General features: G+C 46.2%; 1 protein-coding gene across 1 annotated transcript; it reads left to right on the top strand.

Moving 5' to 3' along the window:
* Positions 1-7,054, top strand: LOC136493027 (uncharacterized). The gene is made up of 4 exons (XM_066489055.1): positions 1-292; positions 400-513; positions 2,186-2,290; positions 6,493-7,054. The coding sequence occupies exons 1-4, from the start codon at positions 187-189 to the stop codon at positions 6,744-6,746; spliced, it is 579 nt and encodes a 192-aa protein (XP_066345152.1). The 5' UTR covers positions 1-186; the 3' UTR covers positions 6,747-7,054.
* Positions 7,055-20,721: the final 13,667 nt, after the last annotated feature.

Raw genomic sequence — 20,721 nt, 5'->3', positions numbered from 1 at the left:
CCACCTCGTCTCTTCATGTGCTCCTCGCTCGCTCGAGCAAGCCTCCTTGCCCAGCCCATGAGCCATGGCCCCATCGCAGTTCACAGATCAGCGGGCCGAATCACGGAAAGCCCGAATCTCTAATACTCGAGCCGTGCTCCGTCACCGCGAGTTAAAAACCACCGGCGCCGGCGCCGCCGTCACAGGATGGCTGCTCCTACCGATGAGGCCGCCGGCTCAGGGACGCCGGGAACTACCGAACCGTTCCTCGCCGACTGGAGGGAACGGATCATCATTCCGGCCATCGCGGCTGGTGAGCCGTCCCCCATTCCCATTCCTCGTTTACGTTTCTCGGGTCAGGTCCTGCCCTGGGCAGGCGTTCCTGATCCTTTGGGTTTTGTCGATTCGGTTGCTGTGCAGGTGTAGTTGGAGCCGCGTTCGGGCTGCTGTCGCGGCACCGGGCGCGCCTTGGCGCCGCCCGTGCCGCCGTCACCTACGCCTCGAACCTCGCCATCGTCGTCGGGTGCTACGGAGGTGAGGTCTCTGTTCCATGGACATCCGGTTGATGGGTTGCAAAGTTTGGCTTTGAGATGGTCCGAACCTACTTTGTTGTTTAACTGGTTCTGTTATTAATAAAGCTAACCATGCCATTCTAAATTAGGTTCTACACTGAGTAGAATTTCTTTGCATAATTTGATGCTTCCTGGTGTAGGAGGGGAGAACCCTGAAGTTTTGCTGTTGTATTTCATTTTTTTGTTAGAGAAATCCTGCTGGCTGCTAGATGCCTAGATGTTATTTGTGGGTACTTTGTCAGAGCTAGATTTGTGAAAGTTAAATTGATTGGTATTCGTTTACTCAAATGACCAAAGAAGCCATGGAATTTCTGGTGACTTGTTAAATCTATGAGGTAGCTATTGTTTTTCGGGATTGCTAAATTCTATGAGTATTTCTCTGCCCATACGACACCTGAATTTTTCTCTTTCCTATTTCTTGCGAGATCATCCCCTGCAAGACCTCCGGGCAGGTTAGGGTTTCAAATTTGGAGATTTTGGAGGTTAAGGGTGGTGGATATCAGGATTTAGAAGGAGATCCGTGGAATCCACTTGGGTGACTGAGTATGGCTAGTGAGAAGCATTGAGATGTTGGAAACTCACTTCGACGGGTACTGTGTCGATGGGGAGCAGTAGGAGCTACCAGAGATGACGGGAGGAGGCTGTGGCAGGGCCGACCACGTGTTGTTCAGGAGGTGGTGGTGTGGAAGACATGAGCTGCTGCAGGAAGAAGACGATCAGAATTCAGAGGAACTAGAACGGAGAGCCGCTAGATCAAATCTTGATGAAGATTCATCAACAGTCCAAAATTTGGGTGGTGTGTTTGGGGGTTGGGGGGGAGCATACCTAGGTGTGGTATAGCTAGGCCCTAGTTTTATATTTACTATTTAACTAGCAAACATGTCCTTGTGTTGCAATAGAACATACAACTTGTTGCGCCGTCACTTGGATGACTTGCGACTCGGGGATTTATGCAACGATCGCGTCATCCGTTCCAATACGTCTTGGAAATTGAACTCCGTAATGTGGCTAGACGCGTGTTGTTCTAACTCGTACGAGCATGGATCGTGAGTCTGCCTCATGGACGAGAAAGAGAGGTGCGTGAGGGCATTGAGGGAAATAACATACGACAAACGGAGGAATCCATTTTGACTTTAATATTAGCAATAGATAGTCAATGGTTTGCATCCACAGGCTATCTGAATCTATGTTTTTTTGTATGTCATGGTTAAAATTGAAATGTTTAAGCTATCATTTATATTGCATTTGTCAACTGTAATTTGATAATGTGATAAGGAAATTTCATTGAGATTTTGACACTGTCAAGATGGTTCCAGTGAAGAACAACCTTTCATCTATCATCGTGTTTTGTTACAATAGCATGGAAAATGCGGTTAAGCCCCTCATAACTAAACTTTTCCTTTATCTTGTTGAAGAAGAGAGTGAAAACCCCTGGTAAAAAAAAGAACGAGATATTTAAGGCCTAGACACATTTATATTGTGGGTTCACTATCAGGAAATGGATGTGGACATGTAGTTAACAGTCAACTCACTTTTGGAATGTCTGTTGTCTAATTCGAAGTGATCAAGATAACTGAGCATGTACAGTTGTATTTTTATGTCTAGATGTGACATATATTATTTCTGCTATACAGGGGCACGTGAACTTGCAAGAGATGCTCGAGCCACAACACCTAATGATCGCATGAATTCTGTTGGTGGTGGTCTAGCAAGTGGAGCTGTCCTTGGTCGAATACAAGGTTGGTTACTAGATTGATCACCATCCTTCATACTTGAAAGTTTGGTAGGCCAATTTATACAGTGAGTAGTATTTATAGCATTGCTCGGTTCATGTTCACAATGTGGTCTCAACCCATTATCATTATTGTGTAGTTTGTTTGTGTACTAGAAGAAACTGTACAATCTAAACCACTTATCATTGTCATGAAGATTGTGGTCAGGTTTGTTCATCAGGGTGTAACTAAACAATATTCAAAGCTTGATTGTGCATACTTCAGAAATATCCGAAACAAACTTCTGGCAATGATCTCTCTAGTCTAAGTGAGATTGTAGAAATACGATGTATGCTCATATCAATCATCGTGGTCAATAACGTAGACCGGTTTCATTAGACTTATGACTATTAGGTTCTCACTGGTTACCTGTTTCACTATTAAAGGTGAGGTGTGTTGCATCTGTACTATTAAGGCTGCTATTACCAAATTTAAGCGTCCTCAAATGCACACACAAATAACAAATTTAGTAGTTGGCACACACTGCATGATTATAGTTGATTTCCAGACTATGTTTATTTCTCATGTTTAAACTTTCAGATTGAGTAGGAGTTTTGATTGATAAGAGCCTCAAGGATGGTGTGGTGGAGGTGAGAAGGCAAGGGGATAGGATCATCTTAGTTAAACTTGTCATTAGTGATATGGTCTTAAACGTAATTAGTGCGTATGCCCCCCAAGTAGGCCATGATGAGAGTGCTAAGTGGCTTTTCTGGGAAGACTTAGATCGCTTGGTTAGAGCTGTCCCTAGTAGCGAGAAGCTCTTTATAGGAGATGATCTTAATGGACATGTAGGTACATCAAGTGCAGGTTTCGAGGCGGTTCATGGGGGTTTCAGATATGGTAGTAGGAACCAGGAGGGAGAGGAAGTCTTAGACTTCGCCATAGCTTTTGATCTGATGATAGCTAACACTTTCTTCCGTAAGAAAGTCCCATTTAATGACCTTTAGTAGCGGCCAGTACTCTAGTCATAATCGATTTTGTCCTTACAAGGAGGGATAAACGAACATGTGTGGACTGTAAGGTGATACCTGGAGAATGTGTGGTCGCTCAACACAAGCTAGTGGTGGCTGACTTCCGCTTTCTGGTGCAAGCTCGTGGTAACAAACAAGGGTTGCTAGAACGAAGTGGTGGAAATTAGAAGGGGAGGCATCAAAGGTCTTTAAGGAAAAGGTCATACTTGGGAGAAGATGGCAACATGCGTTCGGAAGGTTGCTTCAGAGGTGCTTGGAGTGACCAAAGGGAGCGGATGCGACTCGAAAGACACTTGGTGGTGGAATGAAGATGTGCAAAAGGCTATTAAGGAAAATGAGTGCTATAAGCGCTTGTATCATGACAAATGTGTAAACAACATAGAGAAGTACAATGTGGCAAAGAAGACTGCAAAACGAGCGGTGAGTGAGGCAAAGGGGAGGACCTATGAGGACCTTTACCGACATTTGAATACGAAAGAAGGAGAGAATGATATTTATAGGATAGCTAGGGCTAGCGATAGAAAGACAAGTGACTTTAATCAAGTCAAGTGCATAAAGGATGAGAGGGAGCAGCTCTTGGTGAAGGAGGATGAGATCAGACATAGATGACAAGAGTATTTTGATAAATTGTTCAACGGTGAGAACGAGAACACCACCGTTCAGCTGGACGACTTATTTGATGACACTAATAGGCGCTTTGTGCGGCGGATTCAAGAATCGGAGGTTAGAAAAGCCTTAAAAAGGATGAAAGGGGGCAAAGCGATGGGCCCTGATGGTTATCCCAATCAAGGTATGGAGATGCCTCGGGGATATAGCTATAGTACGGCTAACCAAGATGTTCAACAATATCTTTCGATCGAACAAGATGCCTGAGGAGTGGAGAAGAAGCATATTGGTACTAATCTACAAGAACAAGGGAGATATCCAAAGTGTACTAATTATCGGGGAATTAAGTTGGTGATCCACACTATGAAGTTATGGGAGAGAGTCATCGAGCAGCGCCTGCGAGTAACAACGCAGATATCAACAAACCAATTTGGTTTCATGCCCGGAAGGTCAACCATAGAAGCAATCTTCTTAATAAGACAGGTATGGATCGGTTTAGCGAGCATAAGAAGGACATCCACTTGATTTTCATTAACTTGGGGAAGACTTATGACAAGATACTAAGAAATGTTATGTGGTGGTCTTTCGACAAACATAAAGTCCCATCAAAGTACGTGACCTTCATCAAGGATATGTACAACAACGTTGTGACTAGTGTTCGAACAAACGATGGTAAGATAGATTACTTACCTATTAAAATTGGACTTCATCAAGGGTCAGCCTTAAGCCCGTATCTCTTTTTCTTGGTAATGGATGAGGTTACCAGGAACATACAAGGGAATATCCCTTGGTGTATGTTGTTTGCTGATGATGTAGTGTTAGTGGACGAAAGCTAGGCGGGAGTAAATAGGAAACTAGAGTTATGGCGATAGACCCTTAAGTCTAAAGGTTTTAGATTGAGCAGAACTAAAACCGAATACATGAAATGCGACTTTGGCGGAGTTGTACAGGAGGAGGGAGATGTGAGTTTGGAAGGTCAAGTAGTGCCTAAGAAGGATACCTTTCGGTATGTGTGATCGATGCTACAGAGAGATGGAGATATTGATGCGGACGTTAGCCATAGAATCAAAGCAGAGTGAATCAAGTGGCGACAAGCTTCTGACATTCTTTGGCAAGAGGGTACCACAAAAGCTAAAAGGCAAGTTTTATAGAACGGCGATTAGACCAGCTATGTTGTATGGAGCAGAATGTTGGCCTACAAAGATTCGACATGTTCAACAACTGAGTATTGCAGAAATGCGTATGTTGCGATGGATTTGCGGTCACACAAGAATGGACCGAATTCGGAACGATGATATACGTGATCGCTTAGAGGTAACACCAATTGAAGAAAAGCTTGTCCAACATCGGTGAGGTGGTTTGGCCATGTCCAAAGGAGACCTCCATTGGCACCAGTGCATTATGGAGTCCTAAGCCAAGCTAATAATATGAGGAGATGTAGAGGAAGACCGGAATTGACATGGGGGAGGCAATAAAAAGAGATTTGAAAGCTTGAGATATACCTAGAGATCTATGTTTGAATAGGAGTACATGGAAAACAGCTATTAAAGTGCCTGAACCGTGACTTGGAGCTCTTGGTGGGTTTCAACTCTAGCCTACCCAACTTGCTTGGGATTGAAAGGCTATGTTGTTGTTGTTGTTGCTGGGCTCTAATGTGTTTCAAATACTAGTGTAGGCATGGTTTTGTATGGGGTGGGCTTTGAGATCAATTAGGGTTTGTTTCGCTAGATTGAGCCGGTGTGAATTCGCTGGTTTTAGTTAAATGTTAATTTGTGACAACAATGCTACTGTAGTGGCTCACCTTTATTAGTCAGTGTGAATCTTTGTACTTTAAATTAGTACTTGTTACTCCCTCCATTCCAAATTATAAGTCGTTCTGGCTTTTCTAGGTACATAACTTTTGCTAGACACCTAGATATATATTATTTCTAAATATATAGTAAAAGTTATGTATTTAGAAAAGTCAGAACGACCTACAATTTTGAATAGGAGTACTTGTTAGTGTCCTTGTTCTGAACTTGCCAGAATTCAGGGCCTATTTGGAGGGGTTCCGTGCGGATACAGCTCTGGCGCTGTAGCAGTAATGTATCGCTACTATAGTGGAGCCGCTGGAGCCCCCAAAACACTGGCTCCTCCAGCTCCTCCACGTTTGTAGTTCTATTTTGCTGGAGCCGGAGTTGTTTTGATGCGGAGTTGGAACCGAAGCTGCTTGGAGCGGAACCAAACGAGGCCTTAATCTGCTGACTTTTTAAAAATCATCTGAACTTCAATGTTCTTGCCTGTTTTCATCTGTGTACTGGATGTAGCTATGCAACTGAATGTGCTCGTGTGTTTGTATTTAGTCAATGCTAATCGTCTTCAGTGTCAGATGATTGGATCTCTATGGAGCTTGCTGTGTATGTGCTTAGAATTGCGGTCATTTTTGGAATCTGTGTGTTCTGAATGTTAGATTTTCAATGTTCCACCAGAGGAAAAAAAAGAGGAAACTGTGCTATCTTGAATTGCTGATGGAGAAATACACGGGCTCATTTGAATTGAATTTTCTAAATGTGATCCCTCGCCATTAGTTGACGTGGACTGCTGTGATTATAGGTGGACACTTCGGAGCAGTGAAATATGCAGTCACCTTTGCTGCTTCCGGTACCGCATTGGACTATGCTGCACTGAAGTTGGCCCCAGAATGGCATGCCCTAAAAGAACATTTGTCCGGAAAGAAAGACTGGTTTACGCTACCCGAGTGGTCACCTATCCAAGTGTTGGATGAGGAAGCTTTGTCTAAGAAAAAAGCTCGAGAGGAGAGGTTTGCCCAACGAGCACTAGGTAAACTTGACAAGGAGGATACCTAGCTATAAGGCCTTTTGGAGAACTGCACACTGACAGAGATAAGATGATTTTATCAAGGTGCTATATCTGTGCGTCTCTGAAACCATAGTGTTAGAAAACATCGAGATGTTGTATTCTTTTTTTTTTCCTGTACTTCGGGGAATGCCCATGAAGAGGGAACCTAGCTGATTGCACTTCCAAGTTGTGATGGCCAAAAATGTTTCCACTTTTTGTATTGAACTTGCACTTCGGGTAGTGGTAGTAAAATGTTTGGATCTCGGATTAGAATGTGTTATATCAATTTTTAGTGGACTTGCGCTTCGTTGTGAAAGTTTTTTTTTGGTCAGTACACTGTCACTGTCATCTTTTAATCCTTGGTCCGTGGAATTTAAGGATCTTCGTCTTTAGACAATCATGGGTAGATAACTTCATAAGCTCGTAAATTTAAATATGATATCAGGATGGCGACATGTAAAAGGTTGGTTAATCTATGTTGATTAACCCTATCAAAAGATACCCTCTTAATAATTGGCTATCCATTTTTTATTTGCTACTGTGCCACTGTCCAAAACTACATGAACAAACAAAAGGAAAATGATACCGTTTTTGCGATTTTCCTCGCTGAACTAAAAAACCGGATGTCTTACCCCCTGATATCTTAGAATCATTTACATTATCTCAAACCTTGTTAGAAGTGGTTTTTGTTGTGAAACAGGTGACTCTTCAAATAGACACATCTTCAGGAGACATCTTATCCTGATTAGAGTACGCATTAGTAACTATATTAGACAATTAACATGGCCATCAAAGGGGCATATCCTTTGGCACAGAGAGTGGGAATTGTTGTCTTGTCCTTTGATGATAAGACACTCTTTCACCTCACTACTTCACCTTGTATATATATTCGGTCCTTGGATCAATGCAAAACACAAGTTCATCCTTTCTATTATTCCATTTACATTTCATAATTTAACACGTTATCAGCACTACTTCGCTCTATCTGCACTCACTCGAAATGGAGAGGCAGAGGCCATTCCATAGAAGAAGATGAGGTCCACAAGACGATGGAAGGACTCTAATGAAGTCTACTTGACCAACAATGGAATAGGCAATCGTTCATCGCTGCCACTAATTAACTTTCATGGTGTAAGTATCAATGGTTCACACTTTATAGCGAATCCATAACATGTAAATCCATCAACTATATCACGAGGTACACAATTTGGCTTCTTAATTCATTAATTAATTGATGCCAATTTTAACTCTGTGATGTGCCACGATTGCGTCTCCTACCATTGATGTTTGTGGCATGAGTCTTCATGCACTCACTGGCCGCACCTCCACTAGCGTTTTCATGCCCCGAACAACGACACCCATGTCATGGTGCAGACCTCTACTAATCAAACCCACGTGTTCCCTAACATCATGCACTCCATTGGCATGCCAAAATGCCCATGATATCGACCTTTTGGAGGTGTAGCGGCACTAACTGGACACCGACTGTAACCTCCATGGTCAACATCTGAGATCAAGGGCGAGCGAGGAGCGATGGATTTCCCCTAGGTGAAATAATCCCGTGGTGATAAGGTTATGAAATAGTCCAAACATCGGTACCATATTTTAGTACCTTTATGTTTTTAGTCCCAAATATCCTATAAATTTATTGCAAAAAATGCAAAAGATATAATAGAGATCATCCTTGGGCTAAAAACAACCTATAAAATGTACTAGATACATCCAGATCGCAGAATATGTGTATCTCAATGGATATAAATTGATGCACTATATGGCTAGCTCTCATAGAGTGATATGAACAACATATGGCAATAATTTTGTCCAAATACCAACTATGATTGGTCGCAAATTTATCTCTAGAACTTTATGTCCACTTGAGAATATAATTATGTTGTTCCCCAAATATCCTCCATATTGTGTTCTCGATTGCTCGCAACTTACCATATGTATTCGGTCCAAGTGTATGATACTCTTGTTGAGGAATCATCATTAGCGTCATAGAGATGCTCTATTACCTAAAATACAGTTGAACTTTTAGAATCATAACAAGTTTGATGCCATGTAATAATATCATCCACATAATTTTAATTGTAAGATTTGACGCAACAAGAAGAAGTAGCCCCGTGAATTACTTAGGACCAAGACATTTCCCAAACATGACAAAATCGTATTTTGCCCGAGTTATGGATGTTACAGCCACACAACTTAAAAATGCCATGCCTTGTGACATTTAGTTGATCAAAATCCATTAGAAATAAATATCTAGCTCAATAATAAAGATATGAAGAATACTTCAATCTCCAATTTGACACCACCAGGAAGGCTAACAAGTTTCTTGAAGGAACCATGCAGCAATCAAACACTTAGTTAATGAGGGGATCTTATGAGCATGGATAAGACGATCATCGAATTTACTTCCCTTGTTCCATTTTGGAGAACAAAATTTGTCTCTCGTTTACAAAGATACCTAGTATCTACATCCCATTTTTTGTTGTGATATAACATATTGTCATCAATTTCAATTGAATATAACAATAATGTGACATCATGTTTGATACTCCATTAAATTGTATGTAACATATATATTTGCAGAGAATTTAATTAAATTTTTCATGCTCTATATAGATTTATACGGGAGTCAATCCAATGCAAAGAGGAAGTTTGCCTAGTGGACAGTTGCACCATAAACTCTATATGTAGGGAAGCAAAATATTCCTAAACTCTTATCTATATCTATACCTAATACTAAAGAGGCAAAATTTCTACCACTAATAAGTTTTCGTCCAACCTAATCCTAAAGTGGCTCGGCCTCGTCATCAAATCCAAAAAACCATGTCAGTTTTTCTCCGTGATCCGTTGAAAGGTCTTAAATGGCTAGAGGTGGTGAATAGTCTATAAAAATTTTCAACAAAAACACTAAGACAAAAGGTTAGATAACTAAATGGCGAAGCGAATGTTGCGCTAGCACTACAAGTGTTACAAGCCACCTAACCACAATTTTAGTATTCTATGATCTCTATGTATCACACAAAGGCTAAGTCACTACTTTACACCTAGTGAGGAAACTAGAGAGCTAATTACAACTAATTAAGCTACACTACTCACTTGCTACAACTAGCACTAAACAAGAATGAAGGAATGTAAATACAAGTGCTAGAAGTAATATACCGAACCAGGCAAGAGATCAATCACAATGAATACCAATGAATCCACGGAGACAAGATGACACAATGATTTTTCTCCAAGGTTCACTTGCTTGCCGCAAGCTAGTCCCCATTGTGGCCATTCACTCACTTGGAGATTCATGCGGTAATAGACATCACATGCCTAACCCGCAATCAGGTGCCACACAACCAACACAAGATGGGGATCCACAAGCCACGAGCAATCCACTAGAGTTGCCTTTCATGATCTCCCACGTGGAAGGCACAAGAACCCCTCACAAATCACCGGGGGGTGGCCAAGAACAATCACCAACTCTTGCCAACACTCCTCCGCTGCTCCAAGCTGTCTAGGCGTCGGCAAACACCAAGAGTAACAAGAAAACCGCAGCAAATCGATCCCCAAGTGCCACTAGATGCAACCACTCAAGCAAATGCACTTTGGATCACTCCCAACTCACTTAGGATGCACAACCAAGCAAGAGAATAAGTGGGAGAGGTTTGGCTCAGCTCAAAGGATGCTATCACATGTAAGAATGACCAAGAGAGTGAGCCAAAACCGACCAAGCTCTATTTATAGAGCCCCCAACAGATTATAGTCATTATGCCCTCAGGGAGGTCCGGACTGAGGCTCCAGACCATGGTTCTGGAACATCTACAGTGAAGGTATAGACCCCTAGATCTCGCCATGTGTCCACTCATTCAAACGCGCTCGTTAGATCTCAATGGTCACTAAAAAACACATCAAACTGTGTAGTATCAAACCCTAAAGCCAGACCGCGAGGTTCGGACCAACTCAACTCATGGTCCGTATGTATACAAAGATGATTTTTTCCTCCGGACCATCTCAGGGTCCTATCCCTCCAAGCACATGTAAAAACACTCAACCTGACCTAGAGAACATGGTCCAGACCCTAGCTCCGGACCTAGAGAACATGGTCCGGACCCTAGAACTGGACCCGGTCCTAAGCTTCGGTGTTCATCGCTAAAACGACCATAACTCTTAGCTCTGAAGTCTGATTTTGATGATCTTGGACATTTTGGAAAACTTATGCAGAGGGCTACACATCCCACATGCATATTTGATCCAAAGCACAATGGATCAACATAGAATTCCAATCCAAGAATCATCATATAGTTCGGAGCACACCGAAAAAATCTTTTCTTCACCAAATCTTTGCCTCCTTTGTAAATATACCAACACCACCAAGTGTATACCACCATGTGCAAGTGTGTTAGCATTTTTCAAGTATCTTTGAAGGTATAATTGTTAGCACACTAGGTCCTAATGCATATGCATGAATCACTTCACCTAGTGGCACATGATAACCGCTTTAACCGAGATTCTCCCCTCTTGATAGTAAGGCTATTTATCCTAAACCCACTCACACCCACTAGGTGTATTGAGTGGTAAAACAAAATGGCCCTATCAATTATACCTTTGTCTTGAGCCCATTTTATTTTTCTCTTTCTTCTTTTTCAAGTTTAGAGCTTGATCATCATCATCACATGTCCACCAACATCACCATGGACTTCATCTTTGCTCCATCACTTGGTGTGTACTAACCTATCTCATATTCACTTAGAGCCAAAGGTTAGTATCTAGGGTTTCATCAATTAACCAAAACCAAACTAGAGCTTTCAACCGTCCGTTGTTTCCAATGCTCCCATCCATATGTCCCTTTCCCATTTCCTTTTATTTTTCCATTTCATCTCCCCACCATCGGGTCTCTACATGACTTTTTCTTCTCTTTTCTTATCTCTCACTTTTCTTATAAATACAAAAAAATAATAAATAATAAATAAATTCCCATTTTTTTATTTTTCTATTTCCTCTTCCCACCATCAGTTCTATACGTGACTTTTTCTTCTCTTTTTTATCTCCCACTTTTTTTATCTCCCATGACCGGCATAGTAGCACCACGCCACACCATGCTGTGACTTGGGCACAAGACCATGATGACAACCATGCCTGGACATGCGCTACACCAAGACAAGATGATGTTTCTTGCAAGCCAAGTTAGCTAGGCCCCCTCCCTAAGGCTCACAACCCCTCGGTCAGGATAACCTCCTTCTTTGTATGTGACCTGGCCCCGGACTCTATATAAGGGCAGCTAGGGCACCCTTCCAAGGCATCGGACTCCCAAAGCTCTCATTCGAGCAGTCCAGCCTCTAGCTCTAGCTCCACTCTCCTACCTCTTCAACCATTCTTGCACCCCTATTGTAAGAACTTCAGAGCATTCAAGCGAGGAACACGCACTTGATCATCTCTGAGACTAGATGTAGGGCTCCGGTCTAAACCAGTATAAATCCTCATATCTTTTGGATGCTACCATCTTCTTCCTAGAGCAGCGTGACAATCGTATAAGTTTATTAGTCGGTCTACAAAACACCGACAGTTGGCGCGCCAGGTAGGGGATAGTCGCACACTCTCATTGTTGAGAAGGAAGCGATGGCTCCTCGCATTGTTGATGGATTCGCCCATGGAACGGCCCACAGTGGTGTCGCGGGGTCAAAACCATGGCAAGCATGTTGTTCGAGTTGGTGTCAGAGTATGGGGTCTTTGGTGGCTCGGGTGGACTCAGGAACACAAGAATCACACAGAGAAGATGCAATAGATTATCCTAGTTCGAGCCAATTCGGTCCCTATGTCCAGCAGCTGATGATCCTTATACTCAAGAACACCCAAAATCTAGGGGTTACAACAGATTGTAAAGGAAGAAGATTTGGTAGGGGGTTAGCTTGGTGCTGATCCTAAGGTTGCCTCACTGTTGGTGGAGTCTCCTCCTCATTAGAGAGGAAGGAGACGGCGGGATGCGGTGGAGGAGGGTCTCTCGGTGCCCCTCTCTAGGTTGCCTTGCTCTTAGTGCCGAGCAGAGGTAGATGGAATGGAATAGTGTCTGGTGATCGAATTGGGATCCTCCCACCCCTAGGTCTGACCTTATCTCTTATGTAATGAGATAGGTCGGGTACAAGGTGGTTTGGGGGTTCTAGTCTATGGTCTACGTGCGCTAGAGTCTAGGAGGGGCTTGTAGCGGTGTGTCATGGACCGTCGAGGTGTCTTGGAGCCAAAGAAGCCTAGGCGTCGTCCGGCTGCTCTGTTCTGACACTCCACGTGTTAGACAGTGTTGGCTTGGACTGGCCTCCCCCAGGTGAGACCTTCATGAGTCTTCTTGGTGGCGAAGGAGGTCAGCTCTAGGGGCTGACGTGCAGGCCCTAAAGCCCCCAAGCCCCCATAGGCCATGGGAAGCTTTGTCTTCTTGTGTCATGCCACGGACATCACCCTGTCGAAGGAGTAGTTGGTAGGGGCACACCTAGGGAGCAGCGCCAGGGAGCCCCTAGGCATCAGTAGCCTGGGGCTTGTCTTCTTGTGCCTAGGCCTTGGCTAGCATCGTTAGCCGAGCAAGAGCTAAGGGCTAGGCCCGAAGGTGCCGTAGATTGGGAGCCCAAGGCTTGGGGAAGCCTCGAGCCCTAGGTAGAAGCTGTGGTCGAGTTAGGCTCAGCCAAGTCCCTTTGCTAGAGGGCATGTGTGAGCATGCCTGATGAGCATAGCCCCTAAGCCCCCAAGCGATCCTAAAGGGGTCGGTCGGGGGGTCTTCTTCATTCGGGAAAACCATTGGACCCAAGGCTTAACATACCTGTATGTTAGGATCTTGTTAGGAACCCCTGAGCCCTTCATGGCCTCACTTGGCATGATGGCGATGAAGGGCTAAATTTGATCTTCTAGTGACCAAACCCTCCTTGGTGGGGATGGCTTTCGCTGGCGAGAGTGTTGTTCCCTGCTTGGGGCCTTCTTCTCCAGTGCGGTGGATGGTGCTTGGCTATCGGGGTTGAGTGAAGATGATGCTTATCCCTTCATGAGTCCATGTCACATGGGTCTTTGACTTGAGCGAGAGCTCAACGGACTCGTCTGGGAGTTGTCGACTGTAGGCCTAGGGGCGCTCTCCTTTCTGATCGAAGCCTACCGTGGGCCGAGTGATCAAGAGTGCTGGGCTTTGACTTAGGGCCATCTGATCATTCGGGGCTCCACGCCCTTCTGAGGGCTGCGATAATAGGTCCTAGTCCTCTCAAGCTAGCCTTCTGGGGCCAACCCTTTGTAGCCATAGATCAGGGAAGTGGGAGCGCGCCGAGGCTCAAATGGAGGCCCTCGTTGGGCCCACCACTCAGCAGATCCCGACCCAACTTCGGAGAGTTTGTTGGTTTTTTGGGGGATGCGCCACCTAAGCGCCCATTGATTGGGGGGTCGGGCTGTCCTGTCTAGGGAGCCGACACAGCCCTCGAGGCCATTATGACCTCAAAGTCTTCATGGGCTCTGTCGAGCCTTCAGCTTAGGGCTGATGTTCCCTCGATGGGCTAGGCTACCACGAGAATAGCCTCATTGGCCAAGATTGCCATGCCCATGCTACTAGTGGGTAAGTCCATGAGAACCCCAAGTTTATGGTCGTTTTCATGCCTTGCTCATGTCCCCCAGGGGGAGATTCTTGGCTTCTCAACTGAGCCACTCATATAGTTACTGATCCCATCTATCGATGCTCGGGGGCTCGTTGCCTCCCTCATTGGGTCACCATGAGCAGCTTAATGCCGATACTCAAACATCACTCGTCCAACGGTTGGGATGCTTTTGAGCATCCTAGCTATAGCCGCGTGGGCTCATCTCCTGAGTGTCCCTCACACTTCGGAATCCTTCCCGGAGTGACCTTGAAGCTCGGGGGAGCCAGCCTTGAACCCCGAGTGGCACCCTTTTCTCGAGGGACGTCGCTTCCGCCCCATTGAGGGGCGGGTTGCTGCTAGGGGGTTAGAGATATGATAAATGAAAGACAAGAAGGAATGAGATATGGATAGAATCGATGTAGCTGTTTGATGTTCCAGCCGTTGTCGTACTCATGCCCCGACATGGTGTTGATCTTGTAGGAGCCCGGCTAGATCACCTGTGAGATGTGGAAGGGTCCTTCCTAGGGTGGAGATAGCTTGTGGCCCTTTTTGGATGGGGTGGCTCTCTAGAGGACAAGATCACCTACAACAAAGGAACACTCGCGTATTCGTCTGGCGTGATAGCGACAAAGTCCTTGCTAGTAGCCGATAGACCGCACCACGGTAGTGTTCCATTCTTCTTCAAGCATGTCGACGTCTGCCTGGTGTTGTTCCTCTACTCACTGCTCATCGTAGAAGTGGACGCGCAGAGCGTCAAAGTTGAGGTCAGAGGGGACGACTGCCTTAGCCCCATAGACAAGGAAGAAGGGGATGTACCCCATCGAGCGGTCCACGCTCGTCCATAGGCTCCAAAGCAGGGAGGGGAGTTCATCCACCCATCGTTCGGCGTGGATCTTGAGTTCATTATAGATGTGGGTGTCGATACCCTAGAGGATCAGCCTGTTGGCGTGCTCAACTTGGTCCTTGGATTCGGGGTGATAGACCAAAGCCCAATCCACCCAGATTTGCCAGGAGTCGTAGAAGTCCAGGAACTTGCGGCCGGTGAACTAAGTGCCATTGTCAGTAATAATGCGATTGGGGACTCTGAACCTATGGATGATGTCTTGGATGAATTCGGTCGCCTGCTCTGACTTGAGGTTGGCGATGGGCTGGACTTTGATCCACTTGGTGAATTTGTCAATGGCGACCAGGAGGTGATTGAAGCCCCTAGGTGCCTTCTTGAACTCCCTGACCATGTTGAGGCACCAGACCATGAACGGTCAGGTGATGGGAATAGTCTAGAGCGCTTGGGCCGGCAAGTGACTCTGCTTGGCATAGTACTGGCACCCCTTGCACATCTTGACGAGGTCTCGAGCATCGGTGAGGGCGGTTGGCCAGTAGAAGCCATGTCTAAAAGCCTTACCCATGAGGGTGTGTGGCCCCATGTGGTGGGCGCATATGCCACCATGGATGTCGAGGAGTAATTTCCTCCCCTCCTCCGGCGTGACACACCATAGGAGCACCTCAGAGGCACTCTAGCGGTAGAGCTATCCATGAAGGACTCGGTAGCTCTTGGCTCGCCAAACCAGCCTATGGGCATCTGCAACATCATCGGGGAGGACCCCCCACTCGAGGAAGTCGAAGAAGGGTGCCCTCTAGTCTTCTGGTGTCTCAAGGGGCCGGTTGGAAGCTTCACCTAGCACGCTCCTGAGGTCTTGGTGGACTTACTCTGGATCCGCAAGAGGGGCATCGGTGTCCTACCCTAGGGTTGCCTCGAGGGCCTCAGTAGGTGGACCGTCATCTGCCTTGAGAGGGGAAGCTAGTCCTTGTCTTCTATGCTTCATGGGGCACGCTGGTGGGTTAGGAAGGGCATTAGCCAGTGGCTCAGTGCCACACTAGCTACGCGTGGTGACCGCATGCATGCACTCCTGGGGGATGGTGCTCCTTCAATGGTGTAGGTCAAGGTTGAGGTGGCGCTGGCTAGGGCTGGCGCCTTGCCCTCCCCGAGGTGGATCAAGGGGGCATCAAGGATGTCGAGGAAGACTCTAGACGGCGGGGATTTTCGAGAGGATGCCAGCCTCACCAAGGAGTCGCCTTCCTCATTGTCCTGCTAGAGGACGTGATGGAGCTCGATGCTGTCAAACTTGTCCTCTAGCTTCCGGACCTCCGCCCAGTAGGCCACCATCTTCATGTCATGGCAAGTCGACTTCTTCATGACTTGGTTGATAACCAGTTCAGAGTCTCCTCATATGAAGAGGCACTGAGCACCGAGCTCGATGACCGCCTGGATACCATGGAGGAGTGCCTCATCCTCTGCAATGTTGTTAGTGGCCTAGAAGTGGAGTTGAAGGGTGTACCTTAGTTTGTTGTCGCTGGGGGATATGAGCTTTTGGAGTACATGGTCCAATACTCTACCTTTATAGGGGCGGTCGAGGCCTGCTCCCCGGTCCACTCCATGATGAAGTCGGTGAGGGCTTGGGACTTGATCATGGTGCGGGGCATAGGTGATGTCAAGACCCATGAGCTCAAGCCCCCACTCAGCGATGCGGCCAGTGTACTCCTAGTTGTTGATGACTTCCCCTAGACCATTGGAAGACACGACCACCATAGGGTAGAGGAGATCTTGCGCTTGGCGATGAGTACGGTGTAGAGGAGCTTTTGGATCCTCGGGTATCGGGCCTTTGAGTCAGAGAGGACCTCACTGACAAAGTACATTGGCCATTGGACATTGAGGACATGGCCCTCCTCATGTTTCACCACCAGAGCAACGCTGATAGTGTGTGGTGTGGCGATGGTGTAGAGGAGCAGAGTCTCCCCCACTGAAGGGGAGGTCAGGACCGTTGGTGTAGTGAGGAAGTCCTTCAGCCTTGTGAGCGCTTCCTGAGCTTCCTACGTCCACTAGAAATGATCAGATTTCTTTAGGAGCTTATATAGTGGCATACCTCATTCCCCAAGGTAGGATATGAAGCGACTAAGCATGGCTAGACACCCAATGAGCCTCTAAGCTTCTTTTAGGTTTTTTACTGGCTCCATGTCCATGATCACGGAGATCTTCTTGGGGTTGGCCTCGATACCCTACTCAGAGATGATGAAACCCAAGAGCTTCCTAGCTAGGACCCTACACACGCACTTCACTAGATTGAGCTTGATGTGGTTGGTGTGAAGGTTGGCAAAGGTTTCCTCTAGGTCACCGATTAATTGTGTAGCTGCTCGAGACTTCACGACGATGTCATCAACGTAGACCTCTAGGTTGTGGCCGATTTGCTCCCTGGAACACCTCTGCATGCACCTCTAGAAGGTGGCCCCAGCATTGTAGAGCCCGAATGGCATGGAGGTATAGTAGAAGGCGCCAAAGGGGGTGATGAACGATGTGGCTAGCAGATCAGAGGGATCCATCGCGATCTGGTGGTACCTAGAGTACGCGTCCAGAAAGCAGAGATCCTCACAATCGGCGATGGAGTAGACCACCTGGTCAATCTGAGGAAGGGGGAATGGGTCCTTGGGATAGGCCTTATTGAGGCTGGTGTAGTCAATGCACATTCTCCATTTTCTGTTCTTCTTCTTGACCAGGATGGGGTTGGCCAGCCAGTCGGGGTGCTAGACCTCCCTGATAAAGCTAGCGTCGAGTAGCCTGGCGAGCTCCTCACCGATGGCCTTACGCTTCTCTTCATCGAAGTGGCGGAGGCGCTGCTACACCAGCTTAGTGTCAGTCTTGATGTTGAGGCAGTGCTCGACAATCTCTTAGGGGATGTCAGGCATGTCAGAGGGCTTCCAAGCGAAGACGTCAGCATTGTTGTGCTGGAACTCTGTGAGGGCCGATTCCATGTCTAGGACATGCCGGCGCCTATGCAGAGTTGCTTCTCAGGGTCTTCAGGGTGGATCTGGATGGTCTTGGTGTCGTTAGCCAGATGGAAGGCCAGCGCTGTGTTCCCTTTTGAGCCGATCGGGGGCTCATCACCCGGTTGGTGCCAGATTAGGGCGAAGTCGGCGGTGGCGACGTCGACTGCGGCGAGGGTGTGCCTTCCAGATGAAAGTGCAATCAAGCCCTAATTGTGGGTTTTGGTGATAATGACCATGCAATTAGAGAACTAATGAGATTTATTGAGATGACAAGCAGGGAATTTATATTCGAGGATGCTACATGAAACGAAGGAGCCCCCAATTACAAATGTAGATGGCTTCAAACTCAAATGAGGTTTAAATTCTTTTATATTTTGAATTTGAGTATAAGAAAAGCCATACTATAAAGGGGGACACAATGCTTAAGCTAATATGTGCTACCAAGTCCTCAGATTCATAGCCAAGACAGTCTACACTTCACTATTACCCTTGCTGTCTTGCGTGGTGCGGCACTACCGCACTTGAAGAGAGGCACTACCGTAGTGTGGCACTACCACACTTGAGTCACGACACAAGGAAGTTAGTGCCCATGCTGACTTTCCTAGATGGCTCAAGATGTATTAAAAGGTCTTGCCTGACCCCAAGGTCATGGGCTCCATCTCGCTCGACCCCAAGGACACGGGCCCATCTCGCCAGACCCCAAGGACACGGGCTCTATCTCTCTCAACCCCTTGGGTGCGGGCTCCGTCTCGCCCGACCCCAAGGACATGGGCTCTGTCTTGCGCAAAGCCGTGGGCTCTGTCTCGCCCGACCTCGAGGCCACAGGCTCCATCTCGCCCAACCTTGAGGCCATGGGCTCTGTCTTGCCCAACCCCTTGGGTGTGGTAACCATTGGGGGCTAGGGGTATATATGCCTTTCCCCTTCCTCCCCAATGGCTCTCTGCCTCTTCTTCCTCACTTCAGCATTCCCAAAACAGAGCAGGAGCTCTCTCTCTCTCCCTCCATTGTTGACCTCAAGCCCCTAAGCAAATCCATTGATTTCCCCATCAATCCTTGTGGGAAAAGGGTCCAAAACTCGATTAGAGAGCAGCTCCATTGATTCTCCAACTCTAAAGAGCACTTGGTTCATGTTTTGGCCAGTGGTTGTGTTTGTTACTCTTGGAGCTTGGCTCCTAGCCGGCTAGAGCGTTGCCCGTGGAGCTTGTCAACTTGTGTGGCAGCTCCGGGAGGTTTATAATCATCTCTTGAAGTTAGTAAACTCACCCCTCATCTCAAGAGTTAAGTCTCTTGATTTGAGAATGAGGAAGGGTTGGAAAGCCCTAAGCCTTAGTGGCTAACCTCAACAACGTGGAGGTAGGCAAGCCTTGGTGGCGAGCCAAACCACGAGATAAATCATTATGTTACTTATGCTTGATTTACATTATTTGCATGACATATTGTGGTTGAGGTGATTACTAGGATTTCTAGTTGATCTACTTGTGTGTGGTGTTTCTACCAGTTATAGCTCTTGATCTGTGATTATCATACTTGCAGTAAGATAGGAAATTTCTCTGATCTAAGTTTTCGTTCACAGATTCTGAATTGTGATTCGAAGTTGTCTGCAGGTGCGGTAGTGCCGCTGTTCTAGCCTGATAGTGCCACTAGGTGAATTTGATAAAAGTTTGAGTGTTTGTTTTGATAGGCCTATTCACCCCCTTCTAGGCCAACCAGAGAACCTACAAGTGGTATCAGAGTAGGTTATGTCATATACGCTTCACTGTGTGAGGTATGGAGCCCGGAGGAGGAATTAGTAGCATGAAGCGTCTGGATGTTGACATGGATAGCAGCGAGCTAAGTGTGTTGACAGCAAGCAACTCCATGCTACCACATCTTATGGCTACCGATGTCGAAGGATCTCTCAATGAGAATGAGAGAAGAAGAAGGAAGGAGGCAAGAAAGCTAAAAAGAGAAGCAAGAGAGAAGGAGGAGGATGAGCAGTTAGAGGAGAAGAAGCAAAGGAAAGAATAAAGAAGGCTCAAGAGAGAAGCAAGAAGAAAAAAGAAGAGAAGCTAGGAAGAAGAAGGAAGAACAAGAGATGGCAACAAGTGCATCATCAAGCATATCAAGTAGTTTCGAAGATGGAGATGATGATGAGTCATACCAAGTGTCGGAGGGGAACAAGAAGGAGAAGAAAGGAAAAGGCAAGGCCAACAACAACAAATATGCCGCCATATCATTTAACTACTCTTCTATTTCTATGACTAATCATGATCAGAGGTCTTTCATCAATGTGCCCACGGGAAAGTTACCTCATTTCAATGGAACTAACTTTGCCAAGTGGAAGAACTTATTGGGAGCCTATCTTATAGGTCTTCACCCCAATATTTGGGAGATTGTTTGCAATGGATTTGAGCCATCGGTTGATCCCAAGAACCCAACACTACAAGAGATGAGAATTATTCACCTCAATGGTCAAGCCACAAGTGTGTTGCTTAGTGCCTTGGATGGTGATGAGTACAATAGAGTGATTGGAGTTGATGTTGCCAAGCAAATATGGGACACTTTGCACCTAGCACATGAAGGGGTTGACAAA

Source organism: Miscanthus floridulus, chromosome 11 (assembly GCF_019320115.1).
Source record: "Miscanthus floridulus cultivar M001 chromosome 11, ASM1932011v1, whole genome shotgun sequence".
Lineage (NCBI taxonomy): Eukaryota > Viridiplantae > Streptophyta > Magnoliopsida > Poales > Poaceae > Miscanthus > Miscanthus floridulus.
This window is presented reverse-complemented; position numbering and strand designations above follow the sequence as displayed.

Bases quoted from the DNA above. Each gene is read 5' to 3' on its own strand.
- LOC136493027 (XM_066489055.1), top strand. From the start codon at position 187: ATGGCTGCTCCTACCGATGAGGCCGCCGGCTCAGGGACGCCGGGAACT. The intron at 293-399 runs GTGAGCCGTCCC...GTTGCTGTGCAG, and splicing joins CATTCCGGCCATCGCGGCTG to GTGTAGTTGGAGCCGCGTTC. The intron at 514-2,185 runs GTGAGGTCTCTG...TCTGCTATACAG, and splicing joins CGTCGTCGGGTGCTACGGAG to GGGCACGTGAACTTGCAAGA.